Genomic DNA, 26,011 nt, shown 5'->3' with positions numbered 1-26,011 from the left:
AAAGTATTTTATATCTTCTCATACCTGCTCTAGGGTAGTGTATAAAGGCAGAAGGAGAACATAGTTGAATGGCTCTGCTTCAAAAATTACATTATTTTTGGATTATTTTGTTCTCCCATTCAGTTTAATGCCAGAGAGGAACATATGGCTCTGTTGTGGTGTGTTGCAATATCCTGTTTTACCTTCTCCCTTCCCCCTCGCCCCTCGCTGAGTGTGCCCTGTCAATCAGGCTAACATACCAGCAAGGCGTCGTGTGATAGGTGTCCCTAGTACCTTGAGACCCTGCCCCTTCACCTGGTTGGTGACTCACCTGTCCCCTCCCCTTCCCCTGTCCTGAGCTTAAAATGTGAATCAGACCATGCGGCTTTATTCTGTTACCAGCAGTGGCCCAGTGCAGACGTATCTGTACTCATGGAATAAACATCTGGCTACCTTCTAGCAGAATCCGCTTCCCTTTCTCTCCACCATCGGCAGAAGCTCTCTCCTGAGGAGAACGGAGTCCTGTCTTGTGCCCCGCTGCACTTTGCCGCCAGCCAAGGTACCACTGGGGTGAAACACCGCAGCGCTGCCTCTGGCCCAGCAGCGAAGGTCAGAACTGGCCTGGGCACCATCTAACTGGTTATATTGGGATACATATTCCAATATATTGGCGTCCCTGTGGGTGGCTCGACTCTGCAGCCCGAAAAAGGACTCGCAGTTCCTCAGAGAAGCTTCTGCCAGCCGTGCATCCAGCTGAAAGGAGCCTGGCTTCAAGACTCCCAGCTAGAGACTTTGGGAATATTCCCAGAAAAAGTTTCGTGGACTGTTCGGTGCCTTCTGGAAAGCCCAGCTTCATTGTGGTGAGCACATTTTCCAGAGGGAGAAAAGGGCAGCCTCTCTTGCACCCAGAGAGAGGTCCTTTTCCGGTGGAGACCTGCCTGTACCCAGCCTACAGCTTCCATTTCACGTGAGTATCTCTGCTTTCGGTAGAGCAGAAGCTCAAAAACAGACTCTGCCGCGAGTTCTGTTCCTTTTTGCCTTTGCATTTTGGCTGCGCAGCCCACAGACGAGAATTCATAGCGTTCTAGTTTAGCTTTCCTGCTGCGTGTTTCACTGTTTTTTAGAATTCGCGCCGGAGCGGGATCGCTCTCTGCCCTTCCCCAGCTCAGCAGCGTGTCCAGACACGTGTTAGGAGACTCTCTTTCTCTTTCTCTTTGCGGGAGAGGGGGGGCTCTCTTTCCACGTGGCCGGGGGACCTGCGGGGTCGGGCGTGCTCTGCACACGCGGCGGCGGGGGGGGGGGCGTCCCGGTTTCGGCTGCCACGTGGAGTGGCTGCTCCCTCTGCTCCGCGGGGGTGCTGCATTCCACCGCGGGGGAGGCTTTGTTTCTGCCTCTGTTCGGCAGGGCGTGCCCTGCTGCTGCTGCCGGGGAATTTTAAAAGCAGTATATACAGCTGCATTGTGAAGCTTTTGTCTGCTCGTTATCGCTTTCTATCTGTGGTTTTTTTTAGAAATTGGTAGCTGAATTTAGCTTTGTTTTTGGTCAGGCGGGATTAAGTACTCTGCTTTTTTACATCTATCATGGGTTCCAAACTTAGCATTGTACAAAGGGGAGTGTATTATGATATTGTTAGCATTCTAATCAAGAGTAATGTGAAATTCTCTAAAGGAAAATTGAAACAGTTTATAAGATGGCTTTTTCTGCAGTTCCCAAACATTTCCCTGAAGAAATCCACAATATTCAATTCTGGGATAAAGTTGGGAATGAATTGATAACCTTAGGACAATCTGGCAAATTACCCTCAGCTAAATTTGTGTTCTGGAGTTTACAAATTCGAACAGCATTGCTCAAACAAAAGGAAATGGAGAAAAAGCCAAATGTAAAGCCATGTGCCTCTGCTCTCCCTGTTCCTCCCTCTCCCTCTAAAACCCCTGTTAGCTTTTCGGAGAGCAGTGATGTCCAAAATGGCCCCCAGTCCATAGGGGGTCCGCAAAATGGTGGGTGCCACGTGGCATCTTCCCAAACCTGGTCTTCTTCTTCCCAAAATCCTCTTAAGCATCCCAAAATTCCTGCCCCATCCCCCTCTCCTCCTGTTCCTCGTGACACCTTCCCCCCTCCCCCCGCCTTTCCTGCAGTACCCTCAGCTCCGCCCCTCTACTCCTGCCAGGGGGCGGCTGCTGACGTGATGTCACCAGGTGACCCCGCCCTCTGTTCCCACGGTATCCCCGCCCCCTGCCAGCCCCTTGACCCCGCCCCTTGTTCCCACGGTTTCCCCGCCCCTTGCCGGCTCCCTGTCCCCGCCCCCTCCCCGGGTTCCCACGGTGGGGACACACCCACTGCCTGTCCCCAAACCTGTAGCTGTGATCCCAATGCTTCTGATTCAAGGGATACAGAGCAGGGGACAGCAGACCCAATGCACAGTGCCATGTTGTCACTAGCTCCTGTTACGTTTCAGCCTGCAGCTCAAGCTGGAGCAGCCCCAACTGCTAATTGGAGTTCTTTTGGACGACAATTGATTAAAGAGATCTGTAAATCTCATAAAGAATATGGTCAACACAGTCCATATTTCCGTGGCCTTTTAAATTCTGAATTAAGTAGGACTATTGTGGTTCCACATGATTTAAAACAATTGTTTTCATGTCTCATGACATCCACGGAATTCAAATTATGGGAATCAGCATTGAAACAACTGCTAAAAGATGCTCTCCCAAGCTTACAGGCTGATCCAAACACAGCAAAAGACAACAATGGTAACCTTATTACTATTGACCACCTCTGTGGTGAGGGTCAATGGTCTTCTCCCTCAGTCCAAGCTGCTGCAATTCCTGCAGAAACACTTGAGAAAGTAAAGGAAGCAGCTGAAAAGGCATTCTTTTCCCTACAACCTGAGGGGCCTTTGGAGCCCTATAGTAAAATCAAACAACTACCATCAGAGCCTTTTGTGAAATTTGTAGAAAGGCTAACTAGAGCCATTGAAATACAAGTTAAAAAGGAAAATGCAAGGGAAGCAATTTTAGAAGAAATAGCGTTTACAAATGCAAATGAACAGTGTCGAGCAGCAATCCTGAGCCTTCCTATGGAACCTTCCCCTACATTAAAAGATATGCTTCTAGTCTGTAACAGGAAAGTGCCTCTGATGAGTGTTGCTGAAGACTCCAGACCAAGGCTGCTGCCAAGACCACCTCAGCGTGTCGCTGTTGCCAGCCCTGCACCTTCTCTTTCAGCACAGCAGTACCCTGGGCAGCAGCGGAGACCAGCAATGGTTGAGCCCACTAAACCATGCCTGCTTTGTAATAAGCTAGGGCACTGGAGTAACCAGTGCCCCCTGAAAAGGGAATTTGATGAATTTAAAAATAGCAGGGGAGGAGAACTGCAAGCCCTCCCTGGGGGTCAACAACAAAAAAACGAAGAATAAAGCGCCAGCCTGCCAGGCGTGCAGACATAAAAGGAGCAGGCCAAGAGAATAAGGGTAGTAAAATAAATCAAGCGCGCGATAATATTAACATTTGTGTAAATGAAGCAGGTGCTTCAAAGACCAAGTCCGCTAGTCCACTGTTAAATGTGAAACAAAATAACCTTTGTTATGATTTAAGTGATTCTGTATTAACCGCATCTTCTGTCAATGAGCCTTACAGGTTGCAGCTGACAGAGTCACTCCACCTGAAGGACACTGACTGGCGTATTGTCTCTGTAAATCCTGAACAGAAAGGTACCTGGAACCAAATTCGTTGTAAGTACATCATCACTGGGGACAAAAACACACCACAAGAGATCGAAATTGCTCCGGGACTGACAACATCAGATCCCAAGCAATTTGTTCTCAGCCTGCACTGTTTCCACCCACCCTGTTTCTTCCTAAGGGACAAATTGTTGCTCAAGCTATCCCTGTGCCATCTTTACCTGAAAATGTCGATAAACAAGGGCCCACAGTCGCCCGGGTCCAAGTTATTGGGACAGATAAACCCAAATTGTCGTGCAATGTCAGTGGGGGTGGGGAGTCTAAACGCATTGAAATGCTTGTAGACACAGGTGCAGACTGCACAGTGATTCCAGTACAAGACTGGCCAGCACACTGGCCTTTACAAAATGTTGCTGGTCACCTTCGAGGTGTAGGAGGTCTGCAATTGGCAAGGCAATCCAAAAGCATTATTCAATTCGAGGGTCCAAACGGACAATTGGCAAATATCCGTCCATTTGTGTTAGATTATTCAGAACCTTTGTTAGGGAGAGATTTAATGGCCCAGTGGGGTGTCACAATTAATATTCCAGACTCTCCACAGCATTTTTGTGCAGCAGTCATTAAACAACAGCGCCCCACTCAAAAACTTAAGTGGAAAACAGACGAACCAGTTGATGTGAAACAGTGGCCACTCAGTAAACAAAAAATAAAAGTGCTTGAAGAACTAGTACAAGAGCAACTAAGAAAGGGCCACATTGTAGAGACCATGTCCCCATGGAACTCTCCAGTGTTTGTCATCCAAAAAGCTGACAAAAAGAGGTGGCGACTTCTCTGTGACCTCCGACAAATTAATAATGTAATTGAAGATATGGGTTCTCCCAAGCCTGGTATGCCATCCCCAACAATGCTTCCTCAAGATTGGAAATTAGCTGTTATTGATATTAAAGATTGTTTTTTCCAAATCCCATTGCACCCTGACGATGCACCGCGTTTGGCATTCTCTGTCCCTTCTATCAATTCAGAAGCTCCTATGAAAAGGTACCATTGGACCGTTCTTCCTCAGGGCCTAAAGGTATCTCCAGCTATCTGCCAGTGGTATGTCTCTTCCCTGCTTTCCCCAGTTCGTGCAGCCGCAGAGAAGGCCATCATCTACCATTATATGGATGATATCCTTGTGTGTGCCCCCAATGATGATTTACTCACACATGCGCTTGACCTAACGATCGATGCATTGATTGTTGCAGGGTTCGAGCTCCAGGAACAGAAAATTCAAAAGATGCCACCTTGGAAGTATTTGGGCTTAGAAATTGGAAATAGGACCATTGTTCCTCAAAAACTAGAAATCAATCCAAGGATCAAGACCCTTGCAGATGTCCACAAGTTGTGTGGGTCTTTGAATTGGGTAAGACCATGGCTTGGTCTGACTAATGAAGACCTTGCCCCTCTTTTCAATTTACTGAAAGGGGGAGAGGACCCAGGTGCTCCTAGGTCTATTACCCCAGAGGCACGGAAAGCTCTAGAAAAGGTTCAGATTGCAATGTCCACAAGACAGGCCCACCGATGCCGGCCTGATCTGCCATTCAAATTTATCATCCTAGGTAAGTTGCCACACCTCCATGGAATTATTTTCCAGTGGGAGGAAAAACAAACACCTAAGGCAAAGGACACACCAAAAAAGGACCGGGACCAGAGGGACTCTCTCTTGATCATAGAATGGGTTTTCCTCAGTCACAAAAGGTCCAAGAGGCTGACAAAGCCTCAGGAGCTGATAGCAGAACTGATCCGGAAAGCAAGGACCCGGATCAGGGAGTTAGCAGGATGTGATTTTAAGTGCATTCACATTCCAGTTGAGTTAAAATCAGGTCAAAATACTATGAAAATACTGGAACAATTGTTTCAAGAAAATGAAGTGTTGCAGTTTGCTCTGGATTCCTACTCAGGACAATTTTCGGTAGCACGGCCCGCTTGCAAATTGTTTGAACAAGATGTTCAATTTACTTTAAAATTAAGAACTGCTCTAAGTAGGAGACCTTTAAAAAGGGCTCTGACTGTCTTTACAGATGCGTCCGGGAGGTCCCACAAGTCTGTTATGACTTGGAAAGATCCTCAAACCCAGCAGTGGGAGACGGACATTGCTGAGGTGGAAGGTTCACCTCAGGTTGCTGAATTGGCTGCGGTTGTTAGGGCTTTTGAAAGGTTCTCAGAACCATTTAATCTGATTACAGACTCTGCATACGTGGCAGGAGTAGTATCCAGAGCAGATCAAGCAATACTGCAAGATGTATCTAACATTGCACTTTTTGAATTGCTTTCCAAACTGGTAAAGTTAGTCACTCACCGAGAGCAACCCTTTTATGTGATGCATGTCAGGTCACACACTGACTTGCCAGGGTTTATTGCTGAAGGCAACAGAAGGGCAGATGCTCTTGCTGCGCCTGCAGTGATGGCCACTCTCCCAAATGTTTTTGAACAGGCAAAAATCAGCCACCAGCTTTTCCACCAAAATGCACCTGGCCTGGTTCGTCAGTTTAACATCACTCGAGAACAGGCCAAAGCGATTGTGGCCACGTGCCCAAATTGCCAACAACACGCACTCCCTACAGTGAGTACGGGAGCAAACCCAAGGGGACTGAACAGTTGTGAACTGTGGCAAACAGATGTAACACACATACAGGCTTTTGGACGGCAGAAATATGTTCACGTTAGTGTAGATACCTTTTCTGGAGCGGTCTATGCTTCTGCCCACACAGGAGAATCATCTATTGATGCTATTAAGCACCTCTTACAGGCTTTTTCTTTCATGGGCATCCCCAAGGAGCTGAAAACTGATAATGGGCCTGCTTATAGATCCAAGGAATTCGGGAGCTTCCTGCAGCAATGGGGAGTAGAGCACAAAACTGGCATCCCCTACTCCCCTACAGGTCAAGCCATTGTAGAAAGAACTCACCGTGATATTAAAAGGGTCCTGGACCAGCAACAACAGGTTCTGAAGGTAGAACCTCCCCACATCCGGTTATCCAGGGCGCTATTCACAATAAATTTTCTGAATTGTTCTTTTGACAGCCTGAACCCTCCCATCCTACGCCACTTTGGGGGGAACAGTCACAGGTTGATGAAAGAAAAACCTCCAGTTTTAGTAAAGGACCCTGAGACTTGGAAAATGGTGGGACCTTACAAATTGGTTACTTGGGGACGTGGATACGCCTGTGTGTCCACCCCCTCTGGTTTAAGGTGGGTTCCTTCCAAATGGGTAAAGCCCTATGTTCCCAAAGTCTCAGAGAAATCTGCAGAAGCACCCCAGGTTGCTCACGCTGCCTGGAGAAGAAAACGCCGCGCACGTTCTCTGGAGGAAATTCCATTTAAGCCTCCTATCTGGAATAGTTTGTAATATATGTTTGTCTCAAGTTTTTGTACCAGTTTAGATCCCACTGTTCGTGTGTAGCCTCGAGACGTCATGAGACCGAGCCTGCTTCTCGTCCTACTCGTGATCATCCCACCTGCAATCTCCTACATAGTACCGCAGCCCAAACCACATATGGACTGCCTTGGCAAAGGCTCTCAGACATCAACAGAGAAACTGACAACGAGCTGAATGGACTTTTCAATGGCTGGGGACTCTCGGGCTGGTTGGGATCTATTCTGAAAACTGTAATTTTAGTGCTGTTTATTTTAGTTGTAGTTATTGTAGTTTTTAGCATTGTTTTTGGAGTAATCAGACGCATGGTTCTCAAGTTAATCTCAAGCTCATCTCCCCCTCCTGAGGTCTACCATTTAGAAGCCCTCAGTGCTCCAGTGGATGACCTGGAAGCCTCAGTAGAATCATTCTGCACCATAAACACAGTCCTCTTCTTTTTAAACAAAACTAGGGGGAGATGTTGTGGTGTGTTGCAATATCCTGTTTTACCTTCTCCCTTCCCCCTCGCCCCTCGCTGAGTGTGCCCTGTCAATCAGGCTAACATACCAGCAAGGCGTCGTGTGATAGGTGTCCCTAGTACCTTGAGACCCTGCCCCTTCACCTGGTTGGTGACTCACCTGTCCCCTCCCCTTCCCCTGTCCTGAGCTTAAAATGTGAATCAGACCATGCGGCTTCATTCTGTTACCAGCAGTGGCCCAGTGCAGACGTATCTGTACTCATGGAATAAACATCTGGCTACCTTCTAGCAGAATCCGCTTCCCTTTCTCTCCACCATCGGCAGAAGCTCTCTCCTGAGGAGAACGGAGTCCTGTCTTGTGCCCCGCTGCACTTCGCCGCCAGCCAAGGTACCACTGGGGTGAAACACCGCAGCGCTGCCTCTGGCCCAGCAGCGAAGGTCAGAACTGGCCTGGGCACCATCTAACTGGTTATATTGGGATACATATTCCAATATGGCTCCAAGTGATTATTTTCCACTTTGAAATTCACATATTCTTTACCATATGTAAGGCATTATTTCATGTTATGGCATATATATATAATCTTTCCCATGTCAGAATGAACAATATACATTTGATCTTTCTGCTCCTGAGGCACTGTCATTCTGATGGTCATTTTGGACACTAACTGTGGTTTTGCAAGAATATTCCTAAGAGAATTTGAGGTGCTTTTGTTGTTATTTGTGCGATAAATTGTAATGATATCTTTAGTTTTAACCTTGATTCTGGAAGTGCCTGAGGTTTTCTTGCTAGGCAAGTCACAGACCACTAGCTCAGTTATCAAAGAAGCTTGCATGATCCTATAGTCGCAGAATTTGAGCTTTTAATCTGCAGTGTATGACAAAAGCACCAAAGGCTTTGTGGGCAGCCACATTCAGCAACAAATCATACTGCTGTCATACATTTCATTCCTTTTCAGTGAGTAATATTTACACAATCTGCCCATTATCTCCTCCAATAGATGTCGACTTTAACCCACTGGAGCTGATTCTGCAGGTAAGTAAAGTTGATATAAGAGATTGCTTCATTTGGTACAATATTTTTAAAAAATTGTGAAGGATTAATTGCTCAGATCTGTTACTCACACTCTCTGTAATTTCTAAGGCTGAAACTTAATTTCATCCTCTTCTCTCTCCTTCCATTTTATTTTTTACTTTGTTAAAATCTTCTTCCTCTCAGCCCACTGAGATGCTGGACCCACAGCCTTAGGGTCCTAGGGCTGCCTCTTCTGGGTAATGCTACATCCTCCCTCAAACAACTCAGGACAAGTAACTTGGTGAGTCTGCAGTATTCTCTTCATTCACTAAAAAGCACTAAAGAAGTTACATGAAGGCAAACAATTAAAGAAAACTGGTAGAAATGGTTTCGTATATACATACAATACATCTTCAATATAAAGATTTCATTTTAATTATTTCTGAGACTATTTGGCAACTAAATGCTTCAATGAAAGCTTAAAAAAAACTAAATTAATTTAAAAATCCAATTGCAAATCTTATAAATAGGAAAGGTACAATTAATTGTGTTAATACTAATAAGAGTATTTAGTTTAGTATATTTTTCAGTGTTTTAAGGACATAATTTGGAAATATATTTTTCAATGAAAAATTCAACTATCAAGATTCAAAATAATGGAAACAATTAAAAATATACTTGCATTGAAATTATTTATAGAAAAGCAATAAAAAAAGAAGACTACTTTTGTTTCTTAAAAATTGCTTTAGTCTGATAGTTTAGAAACAAGTATTCACATCTTCTAGTCATACACACAATTGGTTTCAGAAATGGAACTTGAAACCTGAAGCAAAGTTAGAAGTCCTGACATCAGGACAAAGAGAATCACCAGGTGAGAGAGCTGGGAACTGATGCCTTCAGGATAACACCAATGATTAGTCTGGGGATTAATTAATAAAAATAGTGTGCACTGTTCTGTGGGAAAGGGAAAGATAGAAACTTCCACAGATTCAAGAGGGTTTGATCTGCAGCCTTGGAAGGAGCTTGGATTGATGTAAAAATAAAGTACACAGCCATTAAGTAGAAAAATAATAAACTTATGTTTTTATAGTTGTAGGTAAGAATATGCCTTAAGTAAGAATCTGTACAGGGTAAGATGGTGAAGAGTCTATAGTATAGTAACAGCATTGTATGGGGGAAGTTAAGAGTTTAAAAGTTATAATAGAAGCATCTGTGTGTACATGAGTTAGAAGCCCCTTGGGTGAAAATATCCACAATGCTGTAGAAATGAGTAAAGGTGATAGGTTAGAAAAGTAAAATAACTGTCCATTGGATCAGAAAGTTATATGCTGTCTTGTAACAAAGAACTTGGGACTACTCTGTGCTATGGCTGACTGCCTGCTCCTCTAAAATCTCACGGCCTCTAAGACTGGTTCTTCTCTGAGCAATAAATCATTCTTAGCCCAACGATGGTCCCATCCCTTATTTAAAACAATGACAATGACACTGTTCCTTTTAAAAATTAAGTAATTGAGGTCTGAATTTACTACAGTCTATTAAAGTAATGGAAATTACAATAATATTAATTAAATTAAAGCAGTGCAAGCATTTACTAGTGAAGTTTTAAAGGTTAGATCTGCTTTTTTAGAAGCAGGGAAATGTCACACAAGTTTTATATTAAAAAAACTCCCAAACCATTGAAAATTCAATTGCTAAAAGCTTTAAAAACCTCTGGGATAACACAACCAGATTCTGGGATTTTACAGACAAGACCAAAGTTCTGATGTCAGCCATGCTGAAATGAAGAACAAAATTGGTGATCAGCGGGGAAAATGAATGAAATATCTTGCCTATTGCCACTCAAGTATATGACAGAAGCAAGGACAAGGACATCTCTCTCTAACTTCTCTAACAATTTGACAATTTTTATTTCGGCAAACTTTCATTTGCCGCAGTTTTCAGCTTCAGTAAAGAGTGGGACAATAGCTGTAAAAATATTTGTCTTCTACAGTACCCAGCTGGGTTCAAAGCCAGACTAACTTCATGTTCTCCAGTGGATGACCCAGGACTATTGTAGGAAAAGAAATGAGATAATGAACCATATCATAAGTGATATAAAATAGAAGACTTCTGCCTCTTGAATATTGTGTGTTGCAACCTTCAGTATTGCTTTGACATAGTTTTTTAAACTACAATAAGGAGTATGTTCTAGAATAAATAATTGGAATGTAATATTCAGAATAATTGAAGATGGAGTCTTTAATTTCCCATTTGAAATTTCAGAAACTTCTATTTATTTCAATTTCAGCAAAACTGGTTTTTCTAATAAAAACTGACTTTTCTAATAAAACTAGTTCTATGGGATTTTCTCCTGACAGCTCTGAAAGACAGTTGCTGTGGCTTAAGCAGGAAGAATTTAAAAGGATCTAATTCCCAATGCATAACCTTTGTGTCTGCAGAGACTGGCAGGAATTTTATGATTCACTTCAGTGAATACACGCAGTGAAGGCTGAACACTTCTGAAAATCCTGCTGCAATTTGGCATCTTCTTGTTTATTTAAATTGTGCAGGTGTTAGTTATCATCTACCAGTGTTCACTACACAGAAACAAACCAATAAAATCTGTATTTGCTATTTCTGTACACCTGAGGTGAAGTGTCACAGCAAGCGATATTCAGAATGACACAACCTGCCCGAAGAAGCGACTTGAAAAAGACACCTCAGGGGTACAGGGACATCTGCCCTCCCTTTATTTATTAGAAGTGCTTCTTTATTTGCTAAGACTTCTTTATTTATTAAAAAGGCTTCTCCCATGGCTTTTTTATGACAATGTAAAAACCATGAAAATACAAGCCAAACAATAAAAATTACAATAAAAATCTACAAAACATTTTTAACTAAAGCAAGCCCTCAACTCTTGAGTCCCCACTGTTCAAAGAATTTATTCTGTCAGTGATTTTTTTCTGTTTGGATCTGTTGGACTTGTCCCTTCAGCAGCTGGGGTCCTGCAGGATTGTGGAAGGGTTGGGTGAAGGGTTTAGGGAACAGGCTGGAGGTAAGTAGGGGTTGACGAAGGGAAGAAGGGATGGGAGTGTGAAGGTAAGGATTGGTTTTCTTAGTTTTTACAGAGATGGGATAACTGAGAGGCACTGTAAAATATTTTATTCTATTATAAGTCTCGGTGGATAGTGAGACACAAGAGATGTAAAACTCAATGCTATTTTATCACAAGCTAACCTATTCTTGGTTACAACACCTTAGAAATGTTTTCCAGCCTATTAGCTTGTGCCACACAATGCTGCTATTACTTCTAACCTATGTTATTACCTATGTATTACCTATATTTTTTCCCTACGTGGTTCTGCTACAGTGCATCTTTTTCAGTTTTAATTCTCTAAAATATCTAGGTTTTTTTGCAAGGCCATATTTTGAAACTTGTTGACACTTGTTTCTTGTTCAATCCCTCCTCAACAATGTCATCTCTATTCCATGGCCTTTCTAAGTCAGTACACTTTATCTTAGCATTTGCATACAGATGTACAAGACTGTGTGAGCTTTGAGTCAGGTTTTGAGAATTCTTTACAAATCCATTTACCACAGTCCTATCAGGTTCTTTTTTTTTTCTTGTTGAAATTTAAATTCTTCTTTTCTATTCAATCTCTTTGTTCAGATTTCTTCCCTGATTTTAGGGATTTCAAAGGGAATAATTTTGGCAAGTTTTGCTCTATTTCCTTGCACCCAATTTCAGCTCATTCCATTTCAAATTTTTGGGATTTTTTCAATTTTATTTTTGATTATATCTCCTTTCAGGAGTGTTTGTTCAACTCTGTCTTCCGATTTCAAGACATGGGACAAAAAGCCACAGAGACAGGGAAAGCAGGGGTTTATATATGGATTTTGAGGGGCGGGGCAGAACACCAGGGCCAATGGGATGAGGGCACAGGGGTGGAATGAGGGAGAAGGGCCAATGGGATACATTGAATCTGCATGTCACAGCAAGGCATGCTGGGAGAAGCCTTTTTGCTCACCTACCAACGGTAGCTGGGGTTTGAGTGGTTTCCCCTCCAGGGGAGCGTTGTGAATTCTCTCCTTGCTGGCCTCTGCAGTGAAGCAGCATCTATAACCTTTGGAATGATTATTGCCTCGGGCCATATTTATGCCAAATACTGTTATTACTTATGTCTTTTTCTCCCTCCTTTTATATTATTCATAGCTGATGATCAAAGGGCATCAGGCTCTGACATCCATACCCTTCCCTGGATATGTCATCATTCAAACCATCCGTTCATTTATTCATTCCAAGGCTGTCATCAGGGGGATGCTGTCAATTGCAATGAATGTCAGAGCGGGCCACAAATGCACAATATATGCATTCTTATGAAAATTAGTGGAACTTGAAGACATATTCACAACACAATTCTGTTTTCATATATGTTTTCCATTTCATTAAACAAAGAACCACAAAATATTTGTTTCCCCAAGTATATTCCAATCCTCTCTCCATAATGCTCTCAACTCACTTAACAAGAGACTATTCTTCCTTGAAATATGTCGTGTAACTTAGGAGAGGCGTTTTAAAAAGGGATCAAGAACTATACCAAGCTTATATCTAGATCTCCACATCAAATGCAAGCAGGCATTATGAGCAGAAGTTTAGCAGACCTTACCCTCAGTGAACCTCATTGTGGTACAATACTACAGCAGAGAGAAACTGGAGAGCACATGCACTGCAGTACAACAGGCCAGTCTCAGCACTAACAAAGGATTCACCTAAGCCTTGGCAGGTGCTGGAGGAGAGACACTCCACTAAAACACCTACAGAGGTGTCTCTGGGCTTGGATAGTCTGTTGGTACAAAAACATACCCATCAAACTGAAAGTAAGCTAATTGCTCTTGCATTTTTACTCATAAGTGTTTAAAATGTATCATCACAGTTTTGGAAATTGTGTTCCAGTGTTATTGGCAATTACATTGTCTTCCTTTGCTGGATCTTTAAAAAGTCCCTTTACGTCGTAAGTAACAATGTAAATCATTTGCATTAGAATATTAAATATTCTTGCCCTTCTTGAGGTCCAATTTAACCTCTTCCTATAAGTTTCATTTCAGATACTATTTTTCCCCACTATATTTATCTTTTGTAATACAGTTAAAATTTATTGTGCATTTTCAAGCTGAGAAGGCTCAATCGCATTGACTGGGATCAGATATTTACGCGGTTGTTCGGGGGGTCGCTGATAGCGCATGCTGCGGGACGAAGCCCCGCGGCGGCCGGGGCTGCAGCGGCGGCGGCGGCCGGCAGGGGGCGGCCCCGCTCCGCAGGGAGAGCCGCGGCCGGGACCGGGACAGCCCAGGCCGCAGCACCCACGGCCCTCAGCGGCGGGACCGGCACAGCCCGGGCCGCCACACACACGGCCCTCAGCGGCGGGGCCGGGACAGCCCGGGCCGCAGCACCCACGGCCCTCAGTGCAACCGCATCAGCCAGACTGGGGAGCACAGCGGAGTGTGCGAGATAAAAAAAGAATTTTACACAAAATAAATGAGAATTATCGAATCGCGGAACCTCAGAGTGGTTTGGGCTGGAAGGAAACTTGAATGATCATCTCAAGTTTCAACTCACCTATGACTAGGTTGTGCAAAGCCCCATCCATCCTGGTCTCTAACTCTTCCAGGAATGGGATATCCACAACTTCTCTGGGTAACCTGTGCCAGGGCCTCAACACTCTCACAGTAAAGAATTTCTCTCTGATCTAAACTTACTCACTTTGATTTTGAAGCCATTCTCTACCCACTTTGTGATTGAAGCCATTCCTCTTTGTCATATCACTACAGGTCCCTGTGGAAGTTCCCTCTCTGGTTCAATTCCCTCTCTGGCTCTTTTCTAGGCTGCCTCTAGGTACCGGAAAGATGCTCTAAGGTCTCTTGTGAGCCTTGACCAGGATGAACAACCCCAACTCTCTCAACCTGTCTTCGTAAGAGAGGCGCTCCAGCCATCTCATCATCTTCATGGCCCTGCTCTGGACTCAATCCAACAGCTCTACATCCTTCCTTTGCCGGGGATCTCAGAACTGGATGCAGTGTTGCAAGTGGGGTATCACAAGAGCAGAGTAGAAGGGGAGAATCACCTCCCTTGACCTACTTGTCACACTACTAAATAACCAAAAAATAGCAAATAATCACCCCTATCTAACAAGCATCTAGAGGTCAGGTATTTTTGTTAGAGTACATACACTGATTCCAGTTTTTGGAACTTAAGATTTTTCATCTGGGCAAGTTACTAGGGAACGTCACTCAATAATATCTGTCTGGAAAAGAAAGACCAACTTCATGTTGCTGTCCATTACATAGAGAATTCCAGCCCTGGCAGTAGTACCGAGGTAACTTTAGCAGTCACACTAACAGGATGAGATGGAGCGCCAGCAGCATCTAAAGCAGTAATCACAGGGAGAAAATACCCTGCAACTCCTTCCAGAACACTACAGACAAAAACTTGGGGGTTTTACTCAAACTTTATCTATCCTGCTAAGTTTTGAAATTTTGTGTCTTTTTTCTTTTAGAGGCTTTTCTTTTTGTAATGGAAAAATCCAGAAAACTTAGAAATAATATTTTTTTTATTCCTTTTAGAAGGAGTGATTCTATTTAAATAATTTTTTGAATAGAAGATTCTTTCATCATTTACTAAGTTTCTATATTGAGCCAGTACCAGTTTCTGTGTAAATGGCAACATTTCGGTGTTTTTCAGTCTCCACTGTTCTCAAGACCTTGGGACAAAAGCCAGGTGAAAGCCTTTTCTTCCTTTAGCACGTCGCCTCATTTTGTGCGTCGTTCTCTGGCGCTGGGAAGCGTGTCCCCGTGCCGCTGTCCGGATGATGGCTCGCTTTAGGGCTGACCTGTGCAGTGTCGCGGGTCCCCGCTGCAGCCGCGGCCGCACCGCGCCCACCTGCGGCTTGGGTGATGCTCCCCCCATCTCTGACTCGAACCCCACGTGTGCCGGGGGGCGGCTACGCAAGGACTTGGTTTCTTCACGCAGACACGAGTGACTCCAGCGACTCATTTGCGACCGTGGTGGTGCCACCGTGACGGCCGGAGTGCCGGGGTGCCCCTGCGGGGAGGACGAGCACAGGGAGGGGGGCGGGACCCGCGGCAGAGTGCGACCCTGCGGTGTCACGGGTCCCCTGTGACAGAACGGGCGTGTGTCACGGTCCTGGCTCTCGACTCTGCTCTTGCGGGAGCGGGCGGCCACCCGCAGCCCCGGAGCGCTGACCGCCCCCCGCGGCGGGGGAAGGACCGAGCGAGCCCGCGCTCCCCGCCGCCCGCGGCGCCGCCCGCCGCCCTCCCCGCGCCCGCCCCGCCGCTGCCGCCGCCCCGCCGGGGCCGCCCCGCGGCAGAGGGAGGGAGGGAGGAGCGGCAGCGGAGCCGGCGAGCCCCGGGCGGGCGGTGCGGGAGCATGGCCCCGGCGGGGCGGCTGTGCTGTGCCGCGCTGCTCTGCGGCGCCCTCAGCCTCTGCAGCCTGCGGGCCGCGCCGCGCCAGCCCGACACCCTCTACTTGTGGATCGACGCCCAGCAGGCGCGGGTGCTCATCGGTAAGTGCGGCCGCTGACCCGAGCGGCGGGCGGGAGCCCGGAGCCGAGCACGGCGGGGCTGCCGCGCACTGCGCCCCTTTGCGTTCCGCAGGCTTCGAGGAGGATATTCTGATCGTGTCCGAGGGGAAGATGGCCCCGTTCACCCACGACTTTAGGAAAGCCCAGCAGAGGATGCCCGCCATCCCCGTCGGCATCCATGCCATGAACTTCACTTGGCAGGCAACGGGACGGGTAGGCGCCGAGATGGGGCCGCGGCAAGGGGCGGGGGACGATCTGTAAACCCAGGCAGGTGGTTTGGCCTTGGAATAGTTGAGAAAAGCCTCTCCAAAGCGTGCTAGGGCAGCCCTGGGTGCGGGGGTCCGAGGCGCGGGCGGGGGGCTCGGGGAGCAGGGATTGCTGCCAGCGCCTTGGGATGGATGACTGGGAAAGCGCGCTGGGAAAGGGCTGGAAGGTGCGTGGGAGCGCCGGGCTGCCCGGGCCGGAGAACCCTCAGGCTGGTGAGACGTGAGACTGAACTCACTAGGAAGACCCCAGTCGCCTGTCCTTGCCGTAAAATTTTGTACCGGACGGTAGTTGTGCGGATGCAGTTTTCTTTCGTCTTTAGCTTATGAACATTCGCTACAGCTCTTCATTGATCTCCATGTACTAAATGTGCAGGCTTAATTTGTAGTGCTACTAAATAGCAATTCTCTTCTGTAGACTTAATTTTTCCAAGTTAAATTGCAAAACCACATAAATCTGCAGTTTATTGAATCCTGTTGGATTCTTTTGTTGAAAATATAAGAATCTGTGACATATTTTTGTGAAGAAACATATGTATGATTTGACACACTGACAACATATGTTGAATTTGCATAAAGCTGAAACTTGTTAGTGTACATTATCATGGATACAGAAAAAACACGGTGGCATAAAATCCTGGATAAAATTATTTCATTTTTACAGTGCTGAACATTGTCTTTATACAATAAAGAACTTTGCAGAGATGAAACAATATTTCCATTTAAATTGTGATCATTGATTGTATAATTCAGCTAATTGCAGCTTCACAAATTTTGCTGTGGTTTTGGTTGTTTTGAAAGTTCTCTATCTACAGGACTTGTATGACTTCAAGGTGTCGTCTGATGCCCTTGCAATTCTTGCTGTCCTCACAAAGCCTTTGGGTTTAGGAAGTGCTTCACCCCCTCCTCCAGAGAGGAAGGTGAATGTGGAGAGACAAAACTTGCTCACGAAGGCTGCCTTGCTCTAGGTCTTTGGCGTTCTCATCAAGCTTTACAGAGAAAACAACTTTGTAAGCCCAGGGCTGGCATTTATATACCTAGAAATAATTGCTGTCTTTTGGAACTGTGTTTTCTGTTCCATTTCTCTGCCAGCTTCAGTTGCTGTTGATGATAAAACTAGCTCTTTTTTTAATGGTGTTAGACTGAACACTGTCCTCTTGGATTTCCTTCTTGTACTCTGCTCTCCCTCCTTTGCTGCCTACAGGTAGGTCATTAGGAAAAGGTGGTTCCAATACTGATTTCGGTGAGAAGAGTCACAGGCTTAAAGACAGCATAGGAAAATGTTCTGCTTGATGCCACTTGCAGGATGAAATCCTTTCTGAGCAGCTGCAAAGGTGTTTGACCCATTAGTCCTCCTCCTATTTTCCAAATTACCGAATTCCTCTTAGACAAAGCATAATTAGTAAGTGAAATACCTAAATGGTTAAAAAAGTTCTGTGTTTCTCCAGAACTTCCAATATTTTATGAGGGGAAGAAATGAGCACATTTTTACTTTTTTCCAGTGTTCTGTTTTGGTTTTGAGTATACATGTTCTTAGAAGTTTCCATTAACACATCCAGGGATGTGCTAACAACTTACTACCTTTATTCTGTACTTTTCTGGGAATTTCCTAAGTGAGGGAAGAGAAAATGAGAAGTGGAAGGAAGGAGGAGAGGAAAAGAAAAGAAGAGAAAGGGAAAAGAGAAGCAAGAAAGGAAGAAGGAAAAGAAATGGAAACTAGTACCTTTTGAAAAAAGAAAGGCATTTGAAATGCTGAAGTGCTAGACTGCTTTCTGCAAAGTAGCTGTTAACTAGCATACTGTTGCCTCCTGTTTGGTAAAACTGAAATAATGCTTCTGTGGGTGTTGTGCCTTATAGGCCTCTTGACCCTGTATCCCAGTTGAAATTTGAAGATGTTTCTCTGGGACTCCAAGGTCTGGGGGCTCCCAGTACTATATGCCCCACCTCTAGGAATAGCTAGACCCTTTTTGGGTCTACAGATACAAGGCTTCTCCTGAGTAGGTGCAGGATGTCCATGGCATTACACAGTTCCTGGTCCTGATATCAACAAGATGGGGGACTGAGAGAGCAGCTGGGTGGGTGTCTGGCAGCCAGACAAGGTCAACCCACCGCACCTGAGATCCCCCGCAGGGCACTTTAGGATGTATAAATATCCAGTGGGCAGATCCCATCTACCTGCTCCTGGGATAAATGATAATCCAGGTGTGAGGTGAGTAAATAATTCAACCCAGGGAGTGGCAATGCTTCTCAGTCCTGCATGGCTGAATATTCTAACTCAAAAATGGCTTCTTGAAAGGCACATTTTAAGGACTAGATTGCATTTGTATTCTGTGGAAACAGAAGTGCTTGAAACTCACTACATTTAAGTAGTGAGTTCTGATGTAGTGACCTTTGTGTCCTGAATGCATTTTATGTGAAAAAGATTTAGTTTGATAAGCAAACAAAATAATTTTCACTAGAAAGCATTGACCAAAAAAAAGCATTAGTCACTTTTAGTTGCTAGTCCACTACTTCTAATTAATCATTAAGAAATATAGGGGGAAACCCAAAATTTAAGGATCTGAGGGTGCTGGATATATAGGTTTTTTGCTAGTGAAATCAGGATGAGCCACGGATGACAAGAATGTTAAAGTACTGAAAAATGGGATTGTCATGTTTTTATGCACTTTATGCTTCTACTTTTAAATTAAAGCATAACATTAGAGGTACTATGTTCTCTTTAAAAATGTAATCTGCATAAATTGACAGTTGCAAATTTCTTTGAATTGAAAGGTTTAAAAAAGCAAAAATCAGTGATAATATGTAGTATATAGCATGCATCCATGTAACCACTAGAGCTCACTGGTGTGCTTCTTGCTCTTACTCTGGATGGTTTTTCCAAAAGAAAATACAATGGCTTTTAGTGGTCTTGTCCTCTGTGGAAGATTGAGCTAAAAAGCTTCCCAGTGAAACCCTATCACAGTGATTAATGCTGCAACATGTTTACATGTTTTCCACATGTGTCCCCTAGTGAAAGTTACCAAAGATTTCAGTGATAACATAATCTCTACAACATTTAAGAATTTGTGACAAGTATTTAATCTCCAAATCTACAAAACCCAACATGTATTTTAACTTTCAGTGGGCATTCTGACAGCTGCAAAATTAGGTTCACATCCTGGAGAATATTGGTAGAAGAGAACCATATTAAAAGTTGATTATTTCCCAAAGAGCAAATGCTCAGCGACAGAGAAGCAGCCCAGTTGATTTATTAGACAGGAGGTGAAAAAAATAAACCAAAAAGCAAGTTGGAAATTTTGTTGTGTAGCATTCTCTGGTCTGATCCAGAGAAAGACTCAATCTGGGCCACAACCTGCCCAGGCTGTTTTTTTCCTTTCAGATATGGGAGAAGTATTTGTGGTCAGATGAATTATTGTGGTGGCTCACTTCCCCCTCCCCGCTATGTTATGAGTAGCCTATAATTCCTCTCCTGGTGAGTGGTTGAATGCATAACATGACATCTAAAATAAGTCTCAAAGAATTATTGACAACCTTGAGTCAATCAAAAAGGTGCCCACCTCTGAGAAAGAGGGAATGTAGTCTTCAGCGCATTTTCTATCATCATTTCTATATTGTAAAGTGAAGGTCAGGAATGCTGTGTAGTTAACAGCTCCTAGAGGCTGGTTCTGATCTCAGCAATGTGACCATCAGCCCTGAATAGCTCAGCTGAGTTGTCTGAAATTGTCTTATATTGCTGAGATGTAGCCTGGCCATAAAGAAAAAATGGAATATCCAGCTATGCTGGGGGAAGATTTGTTTCCTTGCTCAGAGGAAAGCTAGCAGGCCACCAATTTTAAGGCATTAGTGGTGCAATAATGTGCTCCAGTCAAACATGGCTATTTCCCTGGTAAACTGAAAGAAAACATAAAGTATTGAATTTCAAAACCTTATTCTTCAAAGGAATTTTTTTCTTCAAAGAAACTGCTGAATTTTTTTGTAAATATCTTATTCATAACTAGTCATTACAGTGATGCTTTTCAGCTTAAAAAAGTCTAATATGCAAAATTTAGGAGATTTTTTCCAATGAAAGTATGGCTCTTCTCGAAGTTTGGTCAAGGTAATTGCGTAAACTCACACTTTTGTGATTTTCAGTGGTACCTTCACTGCACTTCCATGTCACCAAACTGGGGAAATACTTTGTTTTCTGACCTCTGTACCAAAATTTCTATGTGGAATGTGAAGATGTTTACATACTGTGAGCATGATTTCTAGACAGGGGGTTCTCAAATCAAAAGCACAGCTCCAAACCTTTAATATTTAGATTCTATTCAGCTGTGGTATTTTGCGTCTCAGTGTTGTAGACATGCCACCAGGGATCAAAGTAATACTGTCGAGATCCTACTTTCTTAGTGGAGCAGGCATGTGCCAGCCATCTGTTCTATCTGCTGATAGAAAACAGCAGTAAAGTTTCTCAAAGTTTTGCCAAGAAGAAAAGGGGGATTTATTGCTCAGCAGAGATGAGTTACAAGGCACCTTGTAGTGTAAGCTGCATCTGGTTTCCATAGTAATTTACATGGCATGTGTGTAAACTACACAATTATTCTTTTTACACAGCAGTGTAAACCTGTGTTAAGTAAACTGTTCTTCAAGATTTCATTGTTTATCATTTCTATAAATAATCCATTTTTAACAAAAAATAAGCTAGTCATAAAGTATTTTCACTAGTTCTACAGTAGTAGCTGCAATGTAAAACATAACTGTTGAAAAGCATTGGAACGAACAAGGACATCCCAAACTTCAAGTCTATATTTTGTGAAATTGTACAGATTTCATTCCCTGTATTTCTAACAATTTTTCTGAAAAAGAGAATCCAGGCTTTCCTCTTGTGTTGCCTTCCTCTGTTTCTCTTTATTTGTGGAAATGAAAATGTTTTCTGGCAACATCACCTCTTTTTACAGACTGTTTCACAGGTATGTTCTTAGTGGTCTAAAGTTGATGCCATTAACAAGTAATGCTATAGAGAAAAAACTAACAAAAATGAGAACTAACTGAACTAATTGAAAGTTTTTTTCATATATTAACATCTTCTCTTGCTTTCACACTTTCCAAAGAGGTTTTTTTTGGGGTAGCTACAACTTGATTCTAGCCAAGTGGCTTATGTACATACAAAGCACCTGTAAGGAACCACACTCTTCCTAGGGCATGCAGATATGTGAGGAATATGGTGTGCCCCAGAGTTTTCAAAACTATTATGTAGGGGATATTTGCATCACATTGAACAGAATTTCAAGAGCTGGATACCTTAGGTCAGAACAATGAGTACCTGATATTTAAAGCTTTCAAGAAAATGCATCTCAAAATCTCTTTTGTTTTGCCTTCCTGTGAGTTTACATTTGACTTGTTAGGATTTGTTCTTCTTTTATTTGCCTTTTTCTATACAAATTGCACCATCTGAAAGATTCTGCTTTACTTGTACTAATCTCTTTTACCATTGTGGATTTTTTCATTTTGCTGGGAGGTTTTTGTTTGCTTTTTGACAGTTTATTTGTGGCCGAGCTTTTCACTGCATTAGTGAACTGTAGCCCTGACGTGGTGGAAATGTAATACCCACCTTGACTGGCTGGCAGGGCTGTGCCTGACGGAGCCCAGCCTTCAGCACTGCCTCCCACCACACTCCAGCTGCAGAAGTGAGAAGTGGCACTTAGATGAGCAAGGTGCATTGCTCCAGCTGGAGACCAGTTGCTAGTGGTCCACCTCAGAGGTCAGTCCTGGGTCTCATACTCACAGTGAAGCAGCAACCCAAAATCTGCCTCAAAAAAACCCAAACATAAATGAAGGAAAGACACTGATACTGTTGTACAGAGGCATTAGGAAGCTTTACGCAGCCATGATACCTGAAGTCCACCACCAGTATGTTCTGTTCATAGAACACCTTAGCACTGGCTTTCAATGATTTGGGGTAGATTTTTTTTCCCAGCCTTACAATAAGAAAACCTCAGGGTATTTTTTTTGCATCTAGAATAAAAGTTTGCTTTGTTTTCCAATCAGCTGGTGGAGTCCATCTTTTTTTGGCCATACAAGGAAAAATGGGCAATTACCTTTGAGCTGCTTCAGCACTTGCTGTCATTGGTGCTAAATACTTCAATAAATAACTTGAAGACCAATACTGCTTTCAGAGCTGGTCCCACAAATCCTCTGAAGTTGCCCCTTTGCCTGGATGAAAAGCTAGCTAAACCCAGCTGATCCTAAAGGAAATAAATACGCCTGACATCAAACCTGGCAATCTCCCAGCCCCAGGTTTTGGCCCATCACCAGGCAAAATAAACTCCCAAACAGCAGCCCACTAATGAGAAGATCTGTCACCAGCTCTGAACACTGAAGCACAGAAACCAGGAGCAAGAGCCAGAGGGCCAGCCTTTGCAATAACAGCTGTCCAGAGAAGCAGAGGGCAGGCTCTTGGACCATCCTGACCATCAGAGAACAGAGCTTTCAGTACTGTGATTATGAACCTGATTTTTCTCAGAACCCGTGGAAGACATGGACAAATCGCAACTTGTTGATGAGCAGAAGTTAAGCTCTTCCTGCAATATTTTCTCCTTGCCCTCAACTTGCAAATGTGTGAATATTGATACAGCCAAAGGGAATTGGAGACTTAAATCCTCATAGGTAAATAATCAAGTCCACTGAACACCTTCAGTAAGGAGTACAAGTCCCAACTTCAACCTGTTGCTTCTAAACTGCAGCAAACACTGGTCTCATTTTGCCAAGTTTGAGCCTTAGCCAGTTATCTTTCTTGCAGAGGTTTTGGGAAATAAATTGAGCTGTTGAAACAGAGTCTACTTGACTTACTAGGTTGAAACAAATTTATTTTCCTGTTGTGAAGCCACACATAGATAAAGTTTCTGCAAGCAGTTATGTGGCTGCAATATTCCTCGCGGAGACTGTCAGGGAGAACAGGCAGGTTGCACAGCAGAGCATACTTCAGAGAGGAAGAAGAGGCAAAATGCAGTTATCTGGGTCTGTAATCATGAGCAACAGATGATATGCATAACACACTAAGAGCTGAGAATTGATTTGCTAGCAAAGCACATTGGCAGTTACCTTGATTGATATTTTTGTTTTGTTTTGCTTTGCGCTGGCTTTTTTCCTTCCTTCCTTCCTTCCTTCCTTCCTTCCTTCCTTCCTTCCTTCCTTCCTTCCTTCCTTCCTTCCTTCCTTCCTTCCTTCCTTCCTTCCTTCCTTCCTTCCTTCCTTCCTTCCTTCCTTCCTTCCTTCCTTCCTTCCTTCCGCCACTTCCTTCCGCCACTTCCTTCCGCCACTTCCTTCCGCCACTTCCTTCCGCACTTCCTTCCGCCACTTCCTTCCGCCACTTCCTTCCTTCCTTCCTTCCGCCACTTCCTTCCTTCCGCCACTTCCTTCCTTCCGCCACTTCCTTCCGCCACTTCCTTCCTTCCGCCTTCCTTCCTTCCTTCCTTCCTTCCTCCTTCCTCCTTCCTTCCTTCCTTCCTTCCTTCCTTCCTTCCTTCCTTCCTTCCTTCCTTCCTTCCTTCCTTCCTTCCTCTTCCTTCCTTCCTTCCTTCCTTCCTTCCTTCCTTCCTTCCTTCCTTCCTTCCTTCCTTCCTTCCTCTTCTTCCTTTCCCTTCCTTCCTTCCTTCCTTCCTTCCCCTTCCTTCCCCTTCCTTCCCTCCTCCTTCCTTCCGCCTCCTTCCGCCCTTCCTTCCCTTTCCTTCCTTCCTTCCATCTTCCTTCCTTCCCCTCCTTCCTTTCCGCCACTTCCTTCCGCCCTTCCTTCCGCCATCTTCCATTCCTTCCGCCACTTCCTTCCTTCCTCCTTCCTTCTCCCTTCCTTCCTTCCTTCCTTCCTTCCTTCCTTCCTTCCTTCCTTCCTCCTTCCTTCCTTCCTTCTTCCTTCCTTCCTTCCTTCCTTCCTTCCTTCCTTCCGCTTCCTTCCTTCCTTCCTTCCGCACTTCCTTCCGCCACTTCTTCCTTCCTCCTTCTCCTTCCGCCACTTCCTTCCGCCACTTCCTTCCTTCCTTCCGCCTTCCTTCCGCCACTTCCTTCCGCCATTTTCCTTCCTTCCTTCCTTCCTTCCTTCCTTCCTTCCTTCCTTCCTCTTCCTTCCTTCCTTCCTTCCTTCCTCTTCCTCTCCCTTCCTTCCTCCTCCTTCCTTCCTTTTCCTTTCCTTCCTTCTCCTTCCTCCTTCCTTCCTTCCTTCCTTCCTGTCCTTCCTTCCTTCCTTCCCCTTCCTTCCTTCCTTCCTTCCTTCCTTCCTTCCTTCCTTCCTTCCTTCTCTTCCTTCCTTCCTTCTCTTCCTTCCTCTTCCTTCCTTCCGCTTCCTTCCTTCCTTCCTTCCTTCCTTCCTTCCTCCTTCCTTCCTTCCTTCCTTCCTTCCTTCCTTCCTTCCTCCTTCCTTCCCTTCCTTCCTCCTTCCTTTCCTTCCCTTCCTTCCTTCCCTTCCTTCCTCTTCCCTTCCTTCCTTCTTCCTTCCCCTTCCTTCCTTCCTTCCTTCCGCCACTTCCTTCGCATTCCTTCCGCCACTTCCTTCCGCCACTTCCTTCCCCACTTCCTTCCTTCCTCCTTCCTTCCTTCTCCTTCCTTCTCCTTCTTCCTTCTTCCTTCCTCCTTCCTCCTTCCTTCCTTCCTTCCTTCCTTCTTCCTCCTTCCTTCCTTCCTTCCTTCCTTCCTTCCTCCTTCTTCCTTCCCACTTCCTTCCTCCTCTTCTTCCTTCCTCCTTCCTTCCTCCACTTCCTTCCGCACTTCCTTCCTTCCTTCCGCCACTTCCTTCCCTTCCTTCCGCCCTTCCTTCCTTCCTTCCTTCCTTCCGCCACTTCCTTCCTTCCTTCCTTCCTTCCTTCCCCTTCACTTCCTTCCTTCCTCCTTCCTTCCTTCCTTCCTTCCTTCCTCCTTCCTTCTTCCTTCTTCCTTCCTTCCTTCCTTCCTCCTTCCTCCTTCCTCCTTCCTTCCGCCTTCCCTTCCATCCTTCCTTCCCCTTCCTTCCTCCTTCCGCCACTTCCTTCCTTCCTTCCTTCCGCCATTCCTTCCTTCCGCACTTCTTCTCTTCTTCCTTCCTTCCTTCCTTCCTCTCCTCCTCTTCCTTCCTTCCCCCTTCCTTCCTTCCTTCCTTCCTTCCTCTCCTTCCTTCCTTCCTTCCTTCCTCTCCATTCCTTCCCTTCCTTCCTTCCTTCCTTCCTTCCTTCCTTCCTTCCGCCTTCCTTCCCCTTCTTCTTCTTCCTTTCCTTCCTTCCTTCCTTCCTTCCCTTCCTTCTTCCTTCCTTCCTTCCTTCCTTCCTTCCTTCCTTCCTTCCTTCCTTCCTTCCTTCCTTCCTTCCTTCCTTCCTTCCTTCCTTCCTTCCTTCCTTCCCACTTCCTCCGCACTTCCTTCCTTCCGCCATCTTCCTTCCGCCACTTCCTTCCTTCCTTCCCACTTCCTTCCCTTCCTTCCTCCTCTTCCCCCTTCCTTCGCCACTTCCTCCTTCCTTCCCCACTTCCTTCTTCCCTTCTTCCTTCCCCACTTCCTCCTTCCTTCCGCCACTTCCTTCCTTCCTTCCTTCCTTCCGCCATTCCTTCCTTCCTTCCTTCTTCCTTCCTTCCTTCCTTCCTTCCTTCCTTCCTTCCGCTCTTCCTTCCTTCTTCCGCCTCTTCCTTCC

General features: G+C 44.8%; 2 protein-coding genes across 2 annotated transcripts in view; one reads left to right on the top strand and one right to left on the bottom strand.

The window, feature by feature from the left end:
* Positions 1 to 13,724: 13,724 nt before the first annotated feature.
* Positions 13,725 to 15,970, bottom strand: LOC135458384 (atherin-like). The gene is made up of 3 exons (XM_064733512.1): positions 15,786 to 15,970; positions 15,283 to 15,696; positions 13,725 to 14,007 (listed from the first exon to the last, which is right to left on the bottom strand). The coding sequence occupies exons 1-3, from the start codon at positions 15,968 to 15,970 to the stop codon at positions 13,725 to 13,727; spliced, it is 882 nt and encodes a 293-aa protein (XP_064589582.1).
* WIF1 (WNT inhibitory factor 1) overlaps positions 15,922 to 26,011 on the top strand; it is a 40,781-nt gene continuing 30,691 nt past the window's right edge. Inside the window, exons 1-2 of the mRNA XM_064731105.1 lie at positions 15,922 to 16,104; positions 16,196 to 16,335. Coding sequence (XP_064587175.1) covers positions 15,969 to 16,104; positions 16,196 to 16,335 — 276 coding nt within the window. The 5' untranslated portion in view covers positions 15,922 to 15,968. The remainder of the gene's footprint in view (positions 16,105 to 16,195; positions 16,336 to 26,011) is intronic.

This window comes from Zonotrichia leucophrys, chromosome 1A, assembly GCF_028769735.1.
Source record: "Zonotrichia leucophrys gambelii isolate GWCS_2022_RI chromosome 1A, RI_Zleu_2.0, whole genome shotgun sequence".
NCBI lineage: Eukaryota > Metazoa > Chordata > Aves > Passeriformes > Passerellidae > Zonotrichia > Zonotrichia leucophrys.
This window is presented reverse-complemented; position numbering and strand designations above follow the sequence as displayed.

Excerpts from the sequence above, each read along its gene's own strand:
- LOC135458384 (XM_064733512.1), bottom strand. The coding sequence starts at position 15,970 with ATGCTCCCGCACCGCCCGCCCGGGGCTCGCCGGCTCCGCTGCCGCTCC. Across the intron at positions 15,697-15,785 it reads TTCCCCCGCCGCGGGGGGCG|GGGACCCGTGACACCGCAGG; the intron begins GTCAGCGCTCCG and ends GTTCTGTCACAG. Across the intron at positions 14,008-15,282 it reads CACCTGGCTTTTGTCCCAAG|TCTGGCTGATGCGGTTGCAC; the intron begins GTCTTGAGAACA and ends TGTGCTCCCCAG.